Source organism: Panthera pardus, unplaced genomic scaffold (genome assembly GCF_024362965.1).
Source record: "Panthera pardus isolate Hobbes unplaced genomic scaffold, ASM2436296v1 HiC_scaffold_16, whole genome shotgun sequence".
NCBI classification, from domain to species: Eukaryota; Metazoa; Chordata; class Mammalia; order Carnivora; family Felidae; genus Panthera; species Panthera pardus.
In genome coordinates, this window is record NW_026526721.1 from 18,856,281 (window position 1) to 18,877,132 (window position 20,852).

Here is a 20,852-nt window from a genome sequence, read left to right on the forward strand (position 1 = left end):
TACTCTCTTCTCTTCCTTCTGCATTTAAAAGCTCCAACTTGTTAGCTGAGTTTCTTGATTAAGAAAAAGTGGCTGGCATTTAGCCTAATCTTCCACAGCATTTTTCAACGAGGAGCACTTTGGCTTTTGGCCTAACTTGACCGCGGTCTTTGTCAATAGTGGAGAATTTTAAAGAGAACTTGGCTTTCTGCTGTCAAGGCTCCTCTGGAAACATCAAAAAATAAAGACTCAGCTGGTACTTGGACCAAGTCTGACAGGTCCAGGGTTTTTTTCTCATTCCCTGTAGTCGGAGAAAACGCGATGGAAATAACAATGGAAGATTCGTGGTAGTGGAACTCTCTCTAGTGTTAACCTCAAAAGTCTTAGTTAAGTAAAACTCATGAATAAATATTAAAATGTTTCAGAAAAATATGCAAGCAGCTAAACGTGGCAGATTGTTCACCTGGGTAGTAGGTATATGGTTATTTGCTAGCCTATGTCTTCTGTATGACTGAGCTGTTTCACATTTATTTCACACGCGTTTCAAAATTTCATTCTTAGACCCCCCAAAATTAATGAAAAACTTAACTCTATCTTTATAAATAAGGAGCCAAAGTGAATTAACTCGGTATCTTCTCATCCTCATGCTAACTTGCAGGCTCTTTGAAACAGTCAAGTAGATAAAAATCTCTTTGCTTTATTACTGGCTCCTTCTGTCACCTGATCCAAGTGAAATTATTATTATCAAAACAGGCTTCATTTTATGGACAGCGAGGTGAGGCTTCATAGGGATTTTTCACTTGCTTAGAAGGACATAAAATTAACCTTTCTCAAACAAACAAAACACACCCATTTCTGTGTTTAAGAAAATAATATCGGGGCGCCTGGGTGGCACAGTCGGTTGAGCGTCCGACTTCAGCTGGGTCACGATCTCGTGGTCCGTGAGTTCGAGCCCCGCGTCGGGCTCTGGGCTGATGGCTCGGAGCCTGGAGCCTGTTTCCGATTCTGGGTCTCCCTCTCTCTCTGCCCCTCCCCCGTTCATGCTCTGTCTCTCTCTGTCCCGAAAATAAATTAAAAAAAAAAAAAAAAAGAAAATAATATCGATGGGGGGGCCTGGGTGGCTCAGTTGTTAAGCATCTGACTTTGGCTCAGGTCATGATCTCATGGTACGTGAGTTCAAGTCCCATATCTGGTGAACTCGAGCCCCGCCTCGGGTGAGCCACGCTTCTCTCTCTCTCTCTCTCTCTCTCTCTGCCCTTCCTGGGATTCTCTCTCTTTGTCTGCCCCTCACTCACTTGCACACCTCTCTCTCTCTAAAAAAGAAAAAAAGAATACTGATGACCAAAAAAATTTGGTGTATTAGTCAGAACTTGCGAGGAAGGGGTGGGTTACCTAAAACCTGGTTTCAGGGCCCAGGCATATTCTTTCCATTCACACATTAACTTAATGTTTCCTAACTGAGTAGAGGACTGTAGTCTAAACCAGTGCTTCTCAGACTAATGGACATCTGAATTAACAGAAGATCATGTTCAAATGAGATTCTGATGGAGGAGGTCTGAGGTGGGGCTGAAAGTCTGCCTTTCTAACAAGCTACTGGGTAATGGTGATGCTGTTGATCCATGGACCACACTGAATTAGCATGGCAATATTCGAGTGTTTTTCGAATGTATTTCTTTTTCAATTAATTAAAAATGTTTATTTATTTTGAGGGGGGGATGAGGGAGGGGAGGGGCAGAGAGAGAGAGGATCTCAAGCAGGCTCTGCACTGTCAGCGTGGGGCCAGATGTGGGGCTCGATCTCACAATTGTGAGACCTAAGGTGACATCAAGGGTTGGATGCTTAATTGACTGAGCCACCCAGGTGCCCCTCAAGTGTATTTTTGCTACTGAAATAACAAATGGCAGGAGGAGGAAGTTTACCATGTAAACTTTGAATACTAGAATTAGGCCATGAATTCTCAATGGGTGCAATATTGCCCCCAAGGGGGGACAATTCTTTTGTTGGTGGTAAAAAAGCTTCAACAGATATATAGTCTAGCTGACCTGGAACAGCAGGGCTTTGAACTGCATGAGTCCACTTATACATGGATTTTTTCCCCCAGTAAATACAGTACTGTAAGTGTATTTTCTCTTCCTTATGGTTTCTCAATAACATTTTCTTTGCTCTAGCTTACTGCTTTGTAAGAATACAGTATATAATACACACAGCATACAAAATATGTGTTAATATACTGTTTGTGTTATCCGTAGGCTTCTGGTCAAAAGCATGAGGCACCTGGATGGCTCAGCCGGTTAAGTGGCCGACTTCCGCTCAGGTCGTGATCTCGAGGTCCGTGAGTTCGAGCCCCGCGTCGGGCTCTGTGCTGGTAGCTAGGAACCTGGAGCCTGCTTCTGTTTCTGTGTCTCCCTCTCTCTCTGCCTCTCTCTATTCGCACCCTGTTTCTCTCTGCCTTTCAAAAATTAATAAATGTTAAAAAGGGGCGTCTGGGTGGCTCAGTCGGTTAAGCGTCCGACTTCAGCTCAGGTCACGATCTCGCGGTCTGTGAGTTCGAGCCCCGCATGGGGCTCTGGGCTGATGGCTCACAGCCTGGAGCCTGCTTCCGATTCTGTATCCCCCTCGCTCTTTGCCCCTCCCCCATTCATGCTCTGTCTCTCTCTGTCTCAAAAATAAATAAACGTTAAAAAAATTTTAAAAAGAAAACAAAAATGAATAAATGTTAAAAAAAATTTAAAAAAGGCTATTAGGAGTTAAGTTTTGGGTGGGGGGATTAAAAGTTATAAGTGGATTTTCAAGTATGTGAGAGGTTGGTGCTCTAATCCCCTTGTTGTTCAAGGGTCAACTCTGTATCAGTGATACTAAAACGTCATGGAGGGGGTCACCTGGCTGGCTCAGTTTGTAGAGCATGCAACTCTTGATCTCAGGGTTGTGAATTTGAGCCCCACATTGGGTGTGGAAATTACTTAAAAATAAAATGTCATGGGGGTGGGTACTAGGAAAAAGTCTTAAAAAGCTACTCAGGGAAGATATAGAACCACTGCTCTAAACTATTATAAAAGCTCATGAAAGTGTCACAAGTAAAAAACAAAAAAAGTCAGCCAGCCTGTCTGTTTATAAATACTCAGTTACCAACATTTGAGATATCTGTTATATATTACTACCTGGATTCTCAAATTCTCATTGACAAACATGATGGAAATTTCTTACTGAAGAGAACACTGAATTGAATTTTCCAGCTTGTCAAAGCATCTAAATACTGTAGATTGCAAAGGAAAGGGATGAGAATAAATACACGATGATTATCAGAGATGACTTATACCAACAGGAAAATTAACCTAAGTTGAATAAAAAAACACAATCAGGTTACAAGTAAGTCAAAAGTTTAAAACTAGAATTGCAAATACACTCCCTTCTTTCAACGTTTTAAATGTGCACTACATTCTATTCTTTAAAAAAAATGTTTATTTTTGAGAGAAAGAGAGAGAGAGAGAGAGAGAGAGAGAGAGGATGTGCACATGTGAGCAAGCAGGGGAGGGGCAGAGAGACTGGGAGACAGAGGATCCGAAGCAGGCTCTGAGCTCAGCGCAGAGCCTGATGCTGGGCTCAAACCCATGAACTTTGAGATCATGACCTGGACTGAAGTCGGTCGCTTAACTGACTGAGCCACCCAGGCGCCCTTTCAATGTTCACTATCTTCTAAGTGCATTTCTTTATACTCCAAATCTATTTTATGTGTAATTATTTTTATAAGAATGAGATAATATGTGTCCCTTTAGTTGTTACACACTTGATGCAGAAAATGTTCTAATTAAAAACACGTAATTCCCCTTAACTATGGATTTGCACTAAACTACCTCCCATGCCCAAATGGCTGTGCTGCCCACCCACAGCATAGCAAAGAGGGCTGGTGCCTTCTGCTATGTAACAGAGCCCAGTGAAGGCAACTGATGTTATCTCCATGTGAAGTAAAGTGAGAAGTCATCCAAATGTGGCCGGAACTAGACCCACAAGGGTCAGAGTATGAACAGGCAACTCCCAGTAACAAAAACTGATCTCACTGAGTATACCCATTAGTGTGCTAAATGCCTATGTATTAACTGCTTTAATTGTCCCCAGATGCTACAAGGTGTTATAATGGCTCCAATTTTTTATGATTAATTAGAAGGATGAGGTGCAAATAAACTAATAAAAGTCAAGGGCTAAAAAGTGGAGAGGAGGGATTTGAACAAAGGCAGCTTATCTCTGGAGCTGTGCTACCTCACCGGCATTTCACATTGGTTCTATCCAACTAATTTGGGGTGGCTTTACGTGGTCAGGACCCAGCTTGCCTTCTCTCTGGGGCATGTCAAGTTTGCTGGGAAGAGGCAGGCAAGTGTCATGACCAAGGGAGTAGGAATAAGGTATCCTTTCAAAAGGCCAGCCAGACTGGTCAGAATTTTTTTTAAAAACAGCTTTGTTAAGGTATAAGTCCCATGCTATACAATCTACCCATTTAAAGTGTAAATTCAGTGTTGTTCAGTATATTTATAGGGATGTGAAACCATCGCCATATCTAATTTTAGAACATCTTATTTTGACTGTCACAACTGTTACCCACAGATACATCTATATAAAACAGAAAACAAATTCTCAATAAACAATACTTGTCTTCAAAAAAAATTTTAAAAAAGAACATTTTAGTTTTTTCCTAAAAGAAACCTAGTACCCATTGCATTCACCCTCAGTCTCAACCCCTTTTCTCCAGTCCTAATCAACCACTAACCTACTTTCTGTCTCTATAGAGTTTCCTGTTCTGAACACTCAATATAAATTGAACCCTACACTATGTCATCTTTTCTGATGGGCTTCTTTTACTTCGCATGTTTTCTAGACTCATCCATGTTGTAGCATGTATCAGTACTTTATTCCTTTTCACTGATGAATAATATTCTGTCATATGGATTCACTACATTTTGGTTTTCATCCATTAGTTGTTGGACTTTTGGGTTGTTTCCACTTTTTGGCTGTTATGGCTAATGCTGCTATGAATATTCAGGTACAGCTTTTTGTTTGGATGTATGTTTTCATTTCTCTTGGTATATGCCTACGAGTTGAATTGCTAGGTTACACGATAACTGTACATTCAACATTTCAAGGAACTGCCAGACTGTTTTTCAAAGCAGCTGTACCACTTTCCATTCACACCAGCAGTGCCTGAAGGTTCCAGTATCTCCATATCCTCATCAGCACTTGTTAACAACTGCCTTTTTAATTATAGCCAACCTAATGGGTGTGAAGTAATAACTCACTTGGTTTAGATGTGCTTTCCCTGATGGTTAGTGATGTCGCTTTCACGCCTGCTGGCTATTTGCATATCTTCTTTGATAAATGTCTATTCAAACGTTTTGCCCACTTTTAATTTAGATTGGTTGCCCCTTTTTTGGTATTGAGTTGTGTTTTTTATATGTTCTGGATACAAGTTTCTTGTCGGATATATGATTTGCAATTTTTTTTCCCATTCTGTGGAAATCTGATCACTTTCTTGATGCTTTGTGCAGAAAGTTTGATGTAGTGCAATTTATTTTTTTCTATTTTTACTTATGCTTTTTTTTTTTTTTTAATCTAAGAAACCACTGCCTAACTCAAGGTCAAAATGGTTTACTCTTAAATTTTTTTCTAAGAGTTTTGTAGTTTTCGCACTTTCATTTAGGTTTATAATCCATTGAATTAATTTTGTGTATATGTTGTGAAGAAGTCATATAACTTTTGTGTATGTTGTCTGATATGGGAAATAAATCTCAGAAATAAACTCTGTTCTTTTCATGTGGATATCTGGTTGTCCCAGAAATATATATTGAAGATATTGTTCTCTCCCTATTATGTCTTGGTACATTTGTCAAAAATCAATTGACCATAAACGTAAGGGTTCATTTGTGGACTCTCAATTTTTCCATCATTCTATGTTTATCTGTAAGCCAGTGACACATCATCTTAAATACTGTAGCTTTATAGTTAAATTTTGAAAGCAGGAAGCATGCTTCTTCAAACTTTATTCTTCATTTTTTTAAGATTTTTTTTGTTTTTCTGGGTTCTTTGCAATTTTATATGAATTTTACGATCAGCTTGTCCATTTTTTCAAAAGCCAACTGGGATTTTGATAGGAATTATATTGCATCTTTTAATCAGTTTGGGGAGTATTACCATCTTGACAATATTAAGTTTCTGATCCATGAATATAGAATATCTTTCCATTTTTTTAGGTCTTTATTTTCAATGATGTTTTGTAGTTTTCAGCGTACAAGTCTTGCGCTTCCTTTGCTAAATTTATACCTAAATAATTTACTCTTTTTGATGCTGTTGTAAATGGTATTGTTTTCTTAATTTTATTTTCAGAACTTTCAATGCCAGTCTATAGAAATACCATAGATTTTTGTATATTGATCTTGTATCCTGCAACCTTCTTGTACTCTTATTAGTTCTAATACATTTTTAATGGATTCCTTAGGATTTTCTATGTACAAAATCATGTCATCTTCAAATAGAGATAGTTTTGCTTCTTTTTTTTTTTTCAATCCAGATACTCATTTGCTCTTTTTTTAATGGAATGCTTCATGAATTTGTGTCTAATCCTGGTTCAGGGGCCATGCTAATCTTCATTGTATTGTTCCAATTTTAGTATATGTGCTGCTGAAGTGAGCACTTTTATTTCCTTTTCATGCCTAATTGTCCGGATATGACATTCAGTACAATGTTAAATAGAAGTGAAAGAGTGGGCATCCTTTTCTTTCTTGTTCCTACTTAAGGGCAAGTATTCAGTCTTTTAGCATCATGTATGATGTTATCTGTGGATGGTTGAGCAAGTTCCCTTCCATTCCTGATTTGTTGAGCATATTGATGAAGAAAGCATGTTAGATTTCATCAAATGCTTTTTCTGCATCTGTTGAGATTATCATGTGGTTTTTTTTGTCATTTATTCTATATATAGTGTATTACATTGATTAATATTCATATATTACACCACCCTTGAATTTCTGGGATAAATTTGGTCCTGGCATACAATCTTTTTATATTGCTGGATTCAGTTTGCTAGTATTTTGTTGAAGATTTTTTACATCTATATTCATAAGGGATTTTGGTCTACAGTTTGTTTTTTTCCTTGTGATGTATTTTTCTGGTTTTGGTATCAGATTATTCTGGCCTCATAACATGAATTAAAAGTGTTCCTGCCTCTCCAATATTTTGGAAGAGTTTGTAAAGAAAATTTTAAATTACTAATTTTATCTCTTTACTTATTATTGGCCTATTCAGATTTTTAATTTTTTTCTTGAGTTAGTTTGGGCAGTTTGTGTCTTTCTAGGAACTTGTACATTTCATCCAAGTTATCTGATTTGTTGGCATACAGTTGTTCATAGCTTTCCTTAAAATCTAACTTATTACTAGAAGGTTGGGAGTAACGTGCCCTCTTTTATTCCTGATTTTAGTAATTTGTGTTTTCTCTCTTTTTTCTTGGGCAGCTTAGCTAAAGGTTTTGTTTGATTTTGTTTATCTTTTCAAATAACTGACTTTTGGATTCATTTTCTCTGTTGTTTTTTCTGTTCACTATTTCATTGATCTCTGTTCTAATTTCCTCATTTCCCTCCTTTTGCTGCCTTTGGGTTTCGTTTGCTCTTTCTTATTCTAGTTCCTTAAGGCATAATGGTAGCTATTGCTTTGAAATCTTTTTAAATGTAGGCATTTACAGATATACATTTAGGAAGGAATGTGCACTTTTATTTGGTATAAAGAAAGTCTAATAGTTGACCCAAAACCTACCAGTGGGATTGAGTTACAATTGTACTTGGGTGCCTTTGCTTAGATTCTGATTCTGTGGCACAGAAGCAACCAAAATACACAAGTTTAAATATATCGACTCCAGTAGGCTTGTGTTTCAGTGGTGACAATTATTCAGAGTTCGTATACTTTTTTTTTAATTTTGAAGGGCCATTTATTTGATGACAATTGTGAAACGTTCCCAAACCTGTCACATGTAGTAAGTCTGCGGTCTGAGAAAGCGTTACTGGCATTTGCAAGCATTGCAGAAATTTAATAAACTGTCGCCAAACCATTTGCTTGTTCGAATGCCAAGGTTTCCTTCCCCACATCACATGCAGTGTCCTGCTGCCAACACTTATCAAAATACTCCCACAGTTGTCACAGAGAACTGTTTAGGGAGTTTCTATTTCTTTCTCTAGTTGTCCCTGTATGTCACTGCCTTTGCCACTTCTACTTGGGGATTCATTTGAACAACCTGAATACTATCAGTACGCGGAGCAGTTGAGTATCAAATCGTGGACTGAAAACCTAAGCATGGCTGAGATGTAGCTACAGATATTGACATATAGGGTGCAGCGAGACTGGGAAGGACAACTCATGCTTTGCTCTCTATGGGTTTGAATTTTTATAGAGACGTTATGTTGTTTGTGTAATGTAAAAGAGCAATAAAAGCATTAAGAACATTTGAGAGGGAATCTGGAGGAAAACACTAAGGGAAGTCTGGATAGAACAACTCATTCTAATTGCAGATATACAATTAGGTAGTACAAGCATCTATATAATAGGATTGAGAGATATAATCCAGCGCTTTGAAACAGAGATTGGCAAATTACTGGCTCTGAGTTTGCATTTCCTCTGAGTACTCCAACAGATAAGCGCCAGACTCAAACAGGTAAATGCCAGGCCACATTTAAAAAGCTCTTGCGTACGAAGCGGGAAAGGAGGAAGATGAGAGGGTGTGACTTTGGACCCCATTCACCCATTCAAAGATGCATGAAAGCGTAGCCTTTTACCACTATGATAATATCTGCAACTTTCATCTGGAACAAACACATCTCTGCTTTGTCTTGTTGGTTAATGGCTTTGATGGACATTTTGGCAGAGTACCTATCAAAATTTCAAACACATATACCCTGGACCAAACAATTCCACTGCTAGGAACCTGTGCTGAAGAAATATACCAGTGCACAGATTTTAGATAGCAGATGCTCACTGCAGCAAAATAGTTCAAATATCCTGAGTGTACTTCAGAGAGAGTATGTTTAAGTAAATTATGGTCCAACTGTCCCAAGGTCATAGGGCTAAGAAGTAGAGATCTGGGATCTAATACATGCTTTTACTTCCTCACGTAAATACATTTCATGAGTTAGTCAGTGGGTGTGGGTGGTTTTGGGGCATTCAGGACTCAGCTTGTGTGTTCTTCCCAGGGCAGGTCAAGATTGGATGGTGGGGAGAGGAGGAGGGACAGGCGAGTGTCATAGCCAAGGAATAAGGAATAAGACAGGGGAAAGTCCAAAGTTTAAAACAACAATAAAAAGTGGGAAAAAAAGGAGTTATGCATAATTAGGGAGAGGAACTCTGGAGGAAAGTATTTCACTTCACCAAAGAGCATCACTTTAGCTAATTTTCACCCTCAGGAGCCATCCTGAAAGACGCTAAGTGAACTGGAAGGTACTCACTCTGAAACCGGATGGAGGAAGGAAGGAGGAGCTTAATTCTGGAGAATATATCTGTCCCTTTTCATCAAAGAAAATCCATATTAACATGTGTTTGAGGGATTAGTACATCTTTGAAGTCCTAAGCAAATGGGAAGAGAATTCTTGCAGTGTTCCCAGAACTGTGAAATGAAGGGTTTGGTGTGGCTGTTGCAGGGTGGGATGATTCAGAGCATTTTAAGGAGCACATGCCAATTTTCAGAAGTCCTGGCATTTTCCACATGCCCTGGTGTTTCCAGTTTTCCCAGATGCTACCCTCGCATTCTGCATGACCTTGAGCCAAATACCAATCTTTCTGTGAATCATCTTCTCCATCTAGTAAATGAGGCGGGTGGAATAAATGATCCACACACTGCCTTCAACTTGTGATTCAATGTCTCATCCTCAAGACTTACTGAATCATTAACATTTTAAATCAGCATCACTTGGTATTTATTAATGAAGGTTAGAAGCAAAAAATGTACTTTCCTAACACAATTCTTACACGCATGCACACACGCACACACACACACACACACACACACACACACACATATTTGTCAAATGAAATAGAAAATATTACCTAAAAAAAACCCTTTCACGTTGGTGATTTGTATCTCTGGTCCTCTCTTGTTTACTAGTAACAAAGAACGGATTTTCTTGTGGTGTGAGGAAGAAAGGAATGGCTTAAAGGAGGAATGCTAGCAGAAGGAGTGGGCGATACGTATATTTTTATGTTCAACTGCATTTCATTTCTCCAGAAGCCCATAGATTCTCTCTCTCTCTCTCTCTCTCTCTCTCTCTCTCTCTCCACTGCTGCCTCAAAGTGAAGGTACCAATTTGCCCCATGGTATCACACTAACAGAAAGAAAAGCCTTGAGTTGCGCCTGATTTTTCCTGTGTTCTTATAATCTCAGGAGTTGTGTGTTTGTCTGTACCTTTCAGGCCACGTGGATGTGGAGGGTGTTGAGCCCTGCTATGAGATCATTGACAGAAATGTTTGTGTGTGATTATTATGTAGTAAGTGTAAAATGCATGGCAAGTGCTTCTTTAATTATTTGATTTCTTAAATACAGCTCGTTTTGAGTGCTTCATAGATGTCTAATTACAGGGGGGTGTCATGACCGAGAGCCCCAGACACTGAACTCTGAAATCCACCACGTTTGCTCTGAGGGCACACCTCCCACCGGCTGCTCCCAGCCGGGAGGCTGAGTGTGGCCGGCCTGCCCCTGGGAGACTGGGAGCCTTCTAGTGGTAGGCTTGGGCTTAAGGAGTCCCCCTTCCTTTCTTGGTCTTGACCAGGCTTCCTTATCCTGCTTGGGGGGGGGGGGGGGGGGGGTCAGGAATGCCTCCATTGTCTCTTCCTTTCCCTTGGATTTCACGTGGAGCCAGTCTTCCCCTCTTCTCTCACTGGTATGGAGCCCAAATGAAATCTTTGCATATTTAACTCTGTCTTGGTGCCCATCCTCAAGAGAACCGTACGAACAGATTGACGTTGATTCAAAGCACAGCTTTGCAAGGCAAAGAACTATGTGTTTGCTATGCTACATTTTAGGTTATAAAGGGGGAGGAAATAAGTTTATACATTTGGGTTAGCTGATAGAGGCACCCAGAACTCTCAAGGATACACAAAAAAATTAATAACAGTGATATCCTGTGTGAGGGTTTTGGGGATGAATGGGGATAAGAACTGGGACAGAAACTTTTCAAGGTATACCTTATATATTTTCTTGAGTTTTCAGGCAAATAAATGTATAACAATTTGAAAACGTAAAATCAAATGTTTTCATTAAAAAAACACATGAATTTGAGAGAAAAACAAAGCATGACTTTTGGAGATGGATCTGAGCTGGAGTCCCTTATCAGCTAGTGATCTTGGGAAAATAACCAGTCTTGGGTGGGTAACCGAGCAATTGGATTCTAGATGTCAGTGAGTTATTTTTCTCCTTGAATTCGATAACCTCATTCGCCAGATCCCAAGAAGGCATACACTGCCCACTGGATTGCCACCGGGCTTGGCCATTGAAATTGCTGGGGCTAGGGGACCATGAGGCCGAGAGCTAGTGAGCCTGAGAAGATTTCAAGAACCAGTGCACTGAGCAGACCAAACTCTCCCTTCCCTCCGCCAGGTAACCACAAGTCCCAGGCTGGTGGGGGGTGGACGGGGGGCCGTTTGGATTCCGGAATGAAATTGCTGAACCTGTAGCATTGCAATGTGAGCAAACTTCTGTGGTTGAAAACTGTGCTTTATTCCCCCAACTTTTCATTTTGAAAAATTTCAGAATACACTTGAAAGAGTAATATAATCAGCACCTCACTTAGCCTCACCAGTTGCTGACATTTTGCCACATTTGCTGAATTTCTCTTGCTTCCTCTCCAGATATAAAGCCCTCCATTTTTATTGAGCCATTAGAGAATTAGTTATAGGCAGGAGGATACTTACTCCTAAATATTCCCCCATCCTACGAACATGGATTTCCTCCTTCATGACCATAATTCTGTTATCAAATCCAAGAAATACAACATTGATCCAATAATATTTACTATACAGTTCATATTCAAATTTGTCATACTAATGTCCTCGGAATTTTTTTTCTTTCAAATCCCAAACCCGAATAAGGATCATACATGGCCATTCATTGCCTATCTCTTTAGGCTCCCTTAATTTAGAACAGCTCCCGAATTTTTTTGGTTCATCTGTCGTGGAACCGATATTTTTGAAGAGCTTAGGCCAGTTGCTTTGTAGAATGTGTCATTTTCTGGATATATCTGATTTCTTTTCCTCGCGGTTCTTTAGAATCAGGTTAGACATTTATACTACATGGGTGATGTTTATATCACAACCAGGAGGCACAAATAGTGTCAGATGGTCCCATTTTGGGTGATGATAATTTTGACCACTTTGGTAAGGTGGTGTGCAGTAGATTTCTCCATTGAAATTTCCTTTATCCCTTTGGGGATAACCTCTGGGGTGATAGACACCAGGAGAATATCTTGATCTTGGAAAAATGTTCCCCAATGCTGTTAGCATCCACAGGTGACTCATTTCTGAAACAATTGTTACACTGGTAGATGCAGAGTGGGATTTTTCCCCATTCTGTGGTTCTACCCTCTGGATTTTGTAAAGAAAACTTCCTCTCTGCTCCCATTTATTTTTTAGTATCGCTATGAACTGGATTTTTAACATATACAATAATGTTAGACTCCTTTATCAGTATTCTTTTTGTTATTTAAACAGTCCTAAATTTGTACAATGAAAACCCTTGTCAAGCTGGATCCTGTGCCCTTTGAGCATGTTTCTGCCTGTCTTTGAGTATTTTCTTGCTTTCTGACACAACAAGATGTTCTATCTAGGCCGACCTTTGATAGTTACTGCCACAGACCTGATGACTCTTTTTGTTTGGGAGAGAGACCGAGAGAGTGAGGCTAAGATTTGGGGAGAAAGTTCGTAAAGAAGGAGGTCAGAAAGGAGATTTAGTGTAAGGAAATATTTTGGGGGAGTTCTTGATCTACTGTGGGTAGGTCTCCCAGGTTCTCCAAACCTGCATTTCCTCTTCTGGAAAATAAAGATTATTATGTGCCTATTGAAGGAGTAGGTTGCAAGAATTAATAAACCTGATTGATTGGCATATGTTCAACACCTGTTGGACATTACCATTACTAACATCCTTCCAAGTTAATTTCTGTGATAATTGTGGCTTCCAATTATCCTCCCAATGTGACATATATAGGATTAAACTTGCTTAAATTTATGTTCTGAGGTTTTGTTTAAATATTGCTCTAAAATGTTCTGAAGGCAACTAGATGGGGTTCAAGTCTAAAGGGACTGATAAAACAAAGATCTTTCAAGAGAGTAATTGTATGCAAGTTTAAGGAGAAAGCAAAAGACACACACATCATACATACATGTGTATCTGTATTTCATAGTTTGAAATTGTATCTTAAATGAGAAGTGGCCTAGTAAAATTTGGCTGGCATTATCAAAGCTCTACTGCTTATTTACATTTCTTCCCCTCTCCACGCCTCCCATTTTTTATTTTAATTTTTTTTTAATGTTTATTTTTGAGAGAGAGAGAGAGAGAGAGACAGAGTGAGCAGGGGAGGGGCAAAGAGAGGGCCACGAAGAATGGGAAGCAGGCTCCAGGCTCTGGGCTGTCAGCACAGAACCCAGTGGGGGGCTCGAACCCACAAACCGTGAGATCATGACTTGAGCTGAAGTTGGATGCTCAACCTACTGAGCCACCCAGGTGCCCCTGCATTTCTTATTTTAAAACCAAAGATAATTACACTCCCTGAGCTGTTGGGAATATAAAATTCAGCCCACGGAGACACATCTATGGAGGCAGGGAGTCTCTGTTGTTGTCTTCCAGTTTTATAAGTGACATACAACACTTTCAGTTTAAGGCGTACAGCACAAAGACTTAAAATACATGCATACAGCACGAGGATTAGCACAATAAGTTAACACGAGTCGCTTCACTGTGTTTGTGATGAGAACTTTCAAGATTTACTTTTTTTAAGCAACTTTCAAATACACCATACAGTACTGTTAATTATAGTCGTCATGCTGTACATTAGCTCCCAAGTGCTGATTTGTCTTATAACTGGGAGCTTGTGATTCGTGACCACATTCACCCAGTTTCCCAAGGGAAGGCACGGAGCCCTGCCTGGTATTTGTTCCTTAGCAAGTACCGCCCCCTGGTGGTGATATGTTCCCATGGCAAGTCAGAACCCAGCGGGGAGGGGGAGCGGGGGGGGGGGGGCGGGGGGGGCGGGGGGGGAAGGACATGGGTTGAATTTGTGAACTTAACAAGCCTTAAGTAAAGCCACAGCATTCGACCACTTTGAATAAAAAGCATTATCATACTTACCATCTACGGAATGCTTCCTTCAATGGCAATAACATCCTGGGGTATAATAACGGTATTAGACGCTGCTCTGGAACTGCCCGCAAAGACAGTCAATCATTCAACACGTACCTACTGAGCTCGTACTGTGTGCCATGCATCGTTCCGGGCCCTTGGGATGAGACAAAAATTCCACCCCAGTGAGATAGGGAAACTGAAGGGCTCCATAGAACTCTTTTTCTTCCTTTTCCTACTTCTATTTCCCCCTCTGCTATTCTTGCTAGGACCTGCACCCCCATTTTACACATGCCGTATAATGCAAATAGTGTATGTCGTCCTTGTAAGGGACTTCTTTAGAATAGATAACTTTTTTTTTATCCTATTCTATCCTAGTCTGGTGAGAATGACCAGAGGAAGCTATCATACAGTATTCCAGACCACCTGCGCTAGACATCTGGACACCAAGATACCCTGGCTTGAAGGAGTAAGACCTGGACCCTCATCTTTGTTCTCACTGGTTCCTGGATGCCTAAGAGGACACCTACACCCGACCACCGACTGTCCTCAGTGAAAAACCCCAGACCCCAAGCAAAGACGAGGCTCTCTCTTTTCCTTTGAATCCCCCCGACGCTGTCTGTGATCGTACTCTCTCTGTACCTTCAACAAACTCTGTTTTCGCCTCCTGCACGCATCCTGCACGCATCCAGGGACCCTCTTAAGTACCCCCTTAAGACTCTGGGTCCGCAGAACGGCCTGCCAGCATCACCGGGATGCCTTTTTACATGCTCTTTATATTCTCTGTATACTACACAAACGAATCTAACTTGTAAAGAGCTATACGAATTATAGAGTTCCCTTCAATGGCTCAATAAATGGAGAACCCTGGCGCAGCTCACCCTCACAAAACCGAGAGTTAAGATGCCATTAGCTTGACCGGCCGGGCAGACCACGAAAGCAAATCCACAGAAGCTGTCTTTGCCCAGTTCTTCTCCCCAGAAATATTCTTTGCGGGGAGCAAGGGTTTCTCCCAGCCTTTCGGGCTCGAACTCGCGGAGGGAGGAGGGTGATGGCGCAGGTCGGACTCTGCGACCCCAAAGAGGACGCCCGTCTCCCTGCACAGCCCCCGGGGGTGGCGGACCCGTCGCCCTGCGGTCCAGCACCTCTTGGTCACCCTCTGCGCCCCTGGAACGTACCCCAGCTCCAGACCTCCTGACCTGCCGCCACTAATCCTCAGCGAGACGCAAACGCGCCCCCTGGTGGAGGCGTGCAGCGCGGCCGATGGGACCGGAACAAAAGTGTTCTACGGAACGCGGTGCGGGCTCAGAGTTTCCGGGGAGGAGGGCAGAGGAGGACCTGTACCAGGCGGTTCCTTCGGCAGCGGAGGAGGCAATGGCTTTGGGGGTCCGGGGGCTGCGCCTCTGGCGGGCCGCCCCTGCTGGCGGGGCTGGCTGGAGTGAGTTTCAGCGGCCGTGAGGACGGAGAGAGAGGATTAAAGGATTGTCGGCTCGGATTGGGCCTGAGGGGGGTCCTGGGAGGTCTCACGGGGCTGCGGGCGCAGGAGGGTCTTTACGTCCTGGCTGTGGCGGCCACCCCTTCCCGGCCCGGGGACACAGATCTCGGGGCGCTGGGTGGGTACGGGGCCGTGGGAGGAGCTTGGGGCGTCTCTGAGAAGGATCCCGCGTCGTGGTGCAAACGTGTCCTTATTTTCCCATTGGAATACTCGTACTGGCTTTGTCAAATCCTCTGATTGAGGGTTTGGAAAATAAGCTCAGCATTTCTCGCTCCAGATATCGATAGTTTTGGCGAGGGATCCCCAGTCTCCTGGAGCTTTCTTGTCCCCAAAACGTTTCAAGGCGACAACTTTGCTCACCTTCCCAATGATTAGTGTGACTTTGACTACTTCCTGGTTACCTTTTGCCTCTTATTGTAAAGCACAGATTGGAATACGACAGAGGAAATTGATGGGCAATGGGGATCTGATGGTGAGAGACCCAAGTTGAAGGAAAGGTGTGGATCTGGGCTAGCTGCGGGTTTCTTCCCTTGGCATTTTAGCTATTAATATTAGAAAGTGGTTTAAGTTAATCTCTGAGCGCATTTTGGCGAACGGCGTTTTAAACTCGTGTTGCCTCGCAATTCTTGTAGGACGGTGGTGCGGGGTGGGGTATCATCGGTGTGTTACTGATTCACTTTATATTTATCGTAACTTCTACACAGGATTGATAGCAACATCGCCAGCTTCGCACCTGTCACCGACAGAACTGATAGAAATGCAGAATGACCTCTTTAATAAAGAGAAAAACAGGCAGTTATCATTAACTCCTCGAACTGAGAAGATTGAAGTTAAACACGTTGGGAAAACGGACCCTGGCACTATCTTCGTGATGAATAAAAACGTTTCAACTCCTTATAGTTGTGCTATGCGTAAGTAGTGAATCAGGATACAGTTTTGACTTTCCCATGAGCTGTGCAGAAGGACTGGTTCAGAAGAGACAAGACTGGGTAATTGCTCCCTGACCTTACAGAAGTTCTTTATCCAGCATCTTCCTCTCTGTTCACTGTCACTTTAGCTCTGGAGGGTCCTGTGGGTCTTGAAAGGTTGGTACTGTGATGCACAGGTTTCCTGGCGCTCAAACTTGAATCTGGCTAGGTTTGGGGTGCCGTAATTGTTTCTGGCAGAAGAAGACGGAGGTGAAAGCCTTGTTACTATACTAGTGTGCTTGCTTTTTTTAGACAGCACCCATGGGGGGCTCATTAAAGGAATTTGGGATAGAGGGACCGCCCAGGCCTCCGAGGACCAGCTTTATAGGCCTTCTTTTCCTTTCTAGCTCTTTATGACCTAACTTAAACCTTAGGTGCTTCCCGCTTGTCTGATTGTGTGTTATGTGTTTCTTTATACGTCCGTGTACATGTAGTGAATGTGTAAGTGGAAGTGTGCATGGGGTGAATGCGGTTAGGGTAAAAGTGTGTGTTGGGATTCATATCTTAAAGGAGAGGACTGTGCCCTGTGTGTGATTTGGTGTGTAAATGAAGGGAACAGAGCCTCTGTATGGATTATTTTTGATCAAAATGCTTTCAAAGCAGCTTTGATAGAACTGGTAATATTTAAATTTAGAAAGCTCCCCAAATAGGTATATACACCAGGATGCTCATTTAAACCACATTGTTTAAATTTTTGGAAAACGGAGTAGTGATTCCATTCAAGTAATTAACAATTTTAGTTAAAAGCTTAAGATAGTCTACATTCTCAGTCTTTTTTTCACTCTGGCACTTGGATGAGTCCTTATGACTGTTGTTTGGTTGTTCTGTGAACATTTATTTGAACCTTTGCTGTGTGATAGGCATTAGGATTACAGAGGAGGGTTAGGACGAAGCACAGGCCCTTGAGGGGTTTTGTGGGTTTTGAGGGGTGGAGATGAAGCCTTTGTGCCCCCCCTCAGCATGACACCTGCACTGACAAGTGCTTCTCATTCATACTTTCGACCGTTCAGTACACTTTTGAGTATTTACTGTATTACAGGCCTGGGGCTAGGTTCTGGATATACTGATGAGTGAACAAAAACGGACGTGATCCTCTGTGGGACTTATTTAGACTCTAGCCCTGTAGTTTGAGCACTTCTGTGACTAGCTGTGTACTTGAAGAACATCTAATCAGGCTTAGAGTTAGAGTTGCATTCCGGTCAAAGAACAGACCAGGGCTGATGGGCTTATATGTGAATTCATACCCATAATTAAAAACTGTTAAGGTATTTCACTTGGACAGTCCATTTAGGGAAGGACGAGGTGGTGTAGGAGCAAGACACCCAACCCGTTTTGACCAGATTTACTATGGATGTATATTTATGTATACAAGTGTAACTCTTGGCAGATTGTTTTACTACTTAATAATAGATTAACTTCAAATTAGACTTAGCCTCAATGGTTTTTGTAAACGGTTTGGGCAGTTTTGTTAATAATAACACATTGGGTGTGTTGGGTATTATTTTTTTATTGGTACAGAGGTACTATGTAATGCTTTTTTTTCTCCCAGAGGAAGTCAGCTTGCAGAATCTTGCCTTTCTGTTGGTTTTATTTCTTAATGTAGCACTTAAACACGTAACTCTTCAATTTGAGTTTTGTTAGATTCAGACCTTCAATCTATTTTAAATTCCTAGATTTAAGTGAGTGGCACTGCGGGAAGTCCATTCTGGCTCTTGTGGACGGACAGCCTTGGGACATGTATAAACCTTTGACCAAATCCTGTGAAATTGAATTTCTTACTTTCAAAGATCGTGATCCTGGAGAAGTGAATAAGGTATTTCTACTTCTGTGTTCTTTTTTTTTCCTCCTAGTGTTCTTCTTCTTCTTTAACATCTGTTTTGCTTTGGAGTATGAGATGTGCAAACGTGGCCAAGGTCAAATGTTGTAATGCCCGTGATAATCAGCGTTTTGATTTTTTTGCATTTTCACAAGCTCACAAAGTACCAGTGGCATCCTTTCTTTGTATTTTGGTTTGAGAAAACTGTGTGACTTGTATTTTACTTTCATGACTTTGTTCCACAGACATTTGTTGATTATCCTCTATATTTCATTCTTTCTGCTGCTTGAATTCAGCCGTTGACCATCGTTGGATTATTTCAGTAGCTTTTTAACTCTCTGTCCCCACCTCCCTTTTTAATACTAAAGTCTTCCTTAGTAGGCCTGTAAGACTTTTTTTTTTTTTTTTTAATTTTTTTTTAACGTTTATTTTTGAGACAGAGAGAGACAGAGCATGAACGGGGGAGGGGCAGAGAGAGAGGGAGACACAGAATCGGAAGCAGGCTCCAGGCTCTGAGCCATCAGCCCAGAGCCCGACGCGGGGCTCGAACTCACGGACCGCGAGATCGTGACCTGAGCTGAAGTCGGACACTTAACCGACTGAGCCACCCAGGCGCCCCAGGCCTGTAAGACTTTTATTAAGCGACATGACTGAGTGTTGTGTCATTTCTTCCTCATGACTTTTCAGGCCCTGTGGGATCTGACCCCAGCGTGGCTTTCAAGCTTCACCTTCGCTGCATCTTTCCACTTCCTCTCTGCTGTGGCCACATTTGAGGACGTGGTCACTAGTGGTTTTTGCTGTGTGAGCCTCCTGGCTTTTATGGGTGTCCTTCTTCAACTCTGGGTATTTTCTTTCCTCCCTGTTAAAATCCTGTTTATCTTTTATAGTTCTATTAAAATGCTGTCTGCTCTGTGGAATCTTCCCAGTTTCTTCTTGTCAGGATGAATCCCTCTGTTCTTTAGGGCCTCACACTTGGCTAACTTCTTCAGATACAGTATTTTAATCATGCCTTGTGATGTGAACTGTTGAATGCATTGGATTCTCGGCTCTGTGAAGACAGGGATCACATCCTCTGTTGGACCCAGTCCTTGACTTATAGACAATGGGTATTTAATAAATACATGTTGAAATGAAACACTTAAGCAAGAAAACGATAGATATGATAATAGTAGCTTGTATCAAGTATTAATTATGTATCAGGCACTGTCTTAGGTGATTTACAGGTATTAACTCATTTAATCTTCATAAAAACCACATAAAAATAGATGCTATCGTTCCCATTTCCCAGAAAAATAAACTGAGGCAAAGAGAGGTTCGGTAGCTTGACCAAGGTTACCAGTTTAGGAAATACTAGAGCCTGGATTTTAGTCCAGGCATTCTGATTCTGGAGTTCAACAGACATTAAACACATTTAAGTAGGATAGACGAGGAAGTGCGTTTTGCTACTTGCCTTCAAGACCTGAGTTTGTACTCCTTTTTAGTGTATGTTGTGTGGTTCTGTAGGATACGTTCTGGAGCAGTCTCTGCTGCACACAGCGAAGTGGGCCCACTCTTGTCCGCAGATGTGAAGAGCTTGTGAAAGTCAAGTGCCCAGTTGTAGTAGTGCCAGTATGGGGCACGAGATAGGCGGGTATGATAGGACTTGAGTTTCTCTTTACGACTCTGATAAGGTCATTGCATGGATACCCACATTAGGCATGTCCATGGGTCAAAACGTGCGAGTAAAACGAAAGCCCAGTTAATAGTGAGTTTGCTCTGCCGTAAATATGAGTAACTTGGGTGATGTGCTCTGTGGTGATAGGCACAGGAGAGGAGTCACAAGTTCTGAAGAGTTCAGTGTTCCCTCTCTATTATATATGGCGTTAAACAGGTGTATATTAATATGTATATATTTTTTTACTTTAGTACAGGTTTGTTAACAAGTTATCTTTATCCTGGGTTAGAGAGAAAAGTTGCTACCGGATAGTAAAACTACCTTGTGTTTGATAAACATCGTAGTGTGTGATATCTTGTACAGAAACACTGCTAACAACAGAAGTTGGCACTTCATTCTTCAGTGCTTTTTGCTCGGTAGAGGTAGTGTCGTGGCCTGATGTTAACTATTGCTACGTGCCAAGGATGGATAGAAAAATAGTTCCTAAGGCAAAAGTTAACCAAAAAAATTTTTTTATTTACTTATTTATTTTTCAATTTACATCCAAGTTAGTTAGCGTATAGTGCTACTATCATGATTTCAGGAGTAGATTCCAG

General features: G+C 41.5%; 1 protein-coding gene, 2 long non-coding RNA genes and 1 other non-coding gene across 6 annotated transcripts in view; 2 read left to right on the forward strand and 2 right to left on the reverse strand.

Annotated features, from left to right (window-relative positions):
- The window catches only part of LOC128777238 (uncharacterized), a 157,053-nt gene extending 154,611 nt beyond the window's left edge, over positions 1-2,442 (forward strand). Inside the window, exon 3 of the long non-coding RNA XR_008422430.1 lies at positions 2,229-2,442. This is a non-coding gene — a long non-coding RNA (uncharacterized LOC128777238). The remainder of the gene's footprint in view (positions 1-2,228) is intronic.
- On the reverse strand, positions 1-15,609 carry LOC109277856 (uncharacterized). Its single transcript, XR_002085362.2, has 3 exons — positions 15,502-15,609; positions 14,333-14,480; positions 1-280 (listed from the first exon to the last, which is right to left on the reverse strand). It is a non-coding gene; the product is annotated as an uncharacterized LOC109277856 (long non-coding RNA).
- LOC128777449 (U6 spliceosomal RNA) lies at positions 6,549-6,655 on the reverse strand. Its single transcript, XR_008422709.1, has one exon. It is a non-coding gene; the product is annotated as a U6 spliceosomal RNA (small nuclear RNA).
- The window catches only part of MRPL39 (mitochondrial ribosomal protein L39), a 24,788-nt gene continuing 19,507 nt past the window's right edge, over positions 15,572-20,852 (forward strand). For all 3 annotated transcript variants that reach the window (XM_019467777.2, XM_019467776.2, XM_019467775.2), the window contains exons 1-3: positions 15,572-15,761; positions 16,523-16,729; positions 18,460-18,599. In XM_019467777.2, coding sequence (XP_019323322.2) covers positions 15,587-15,761; positions 16,523-16,729; positions 18,460-18,599 — 522 coding nt within the window. In that variant the 5' untranslated portion in view covers positions 15,572-15,586. The remainder of the gene's footprint in view (positions 15,762-16,522; positions 16,730-18,459; positions 18,600-20,852) is intronic.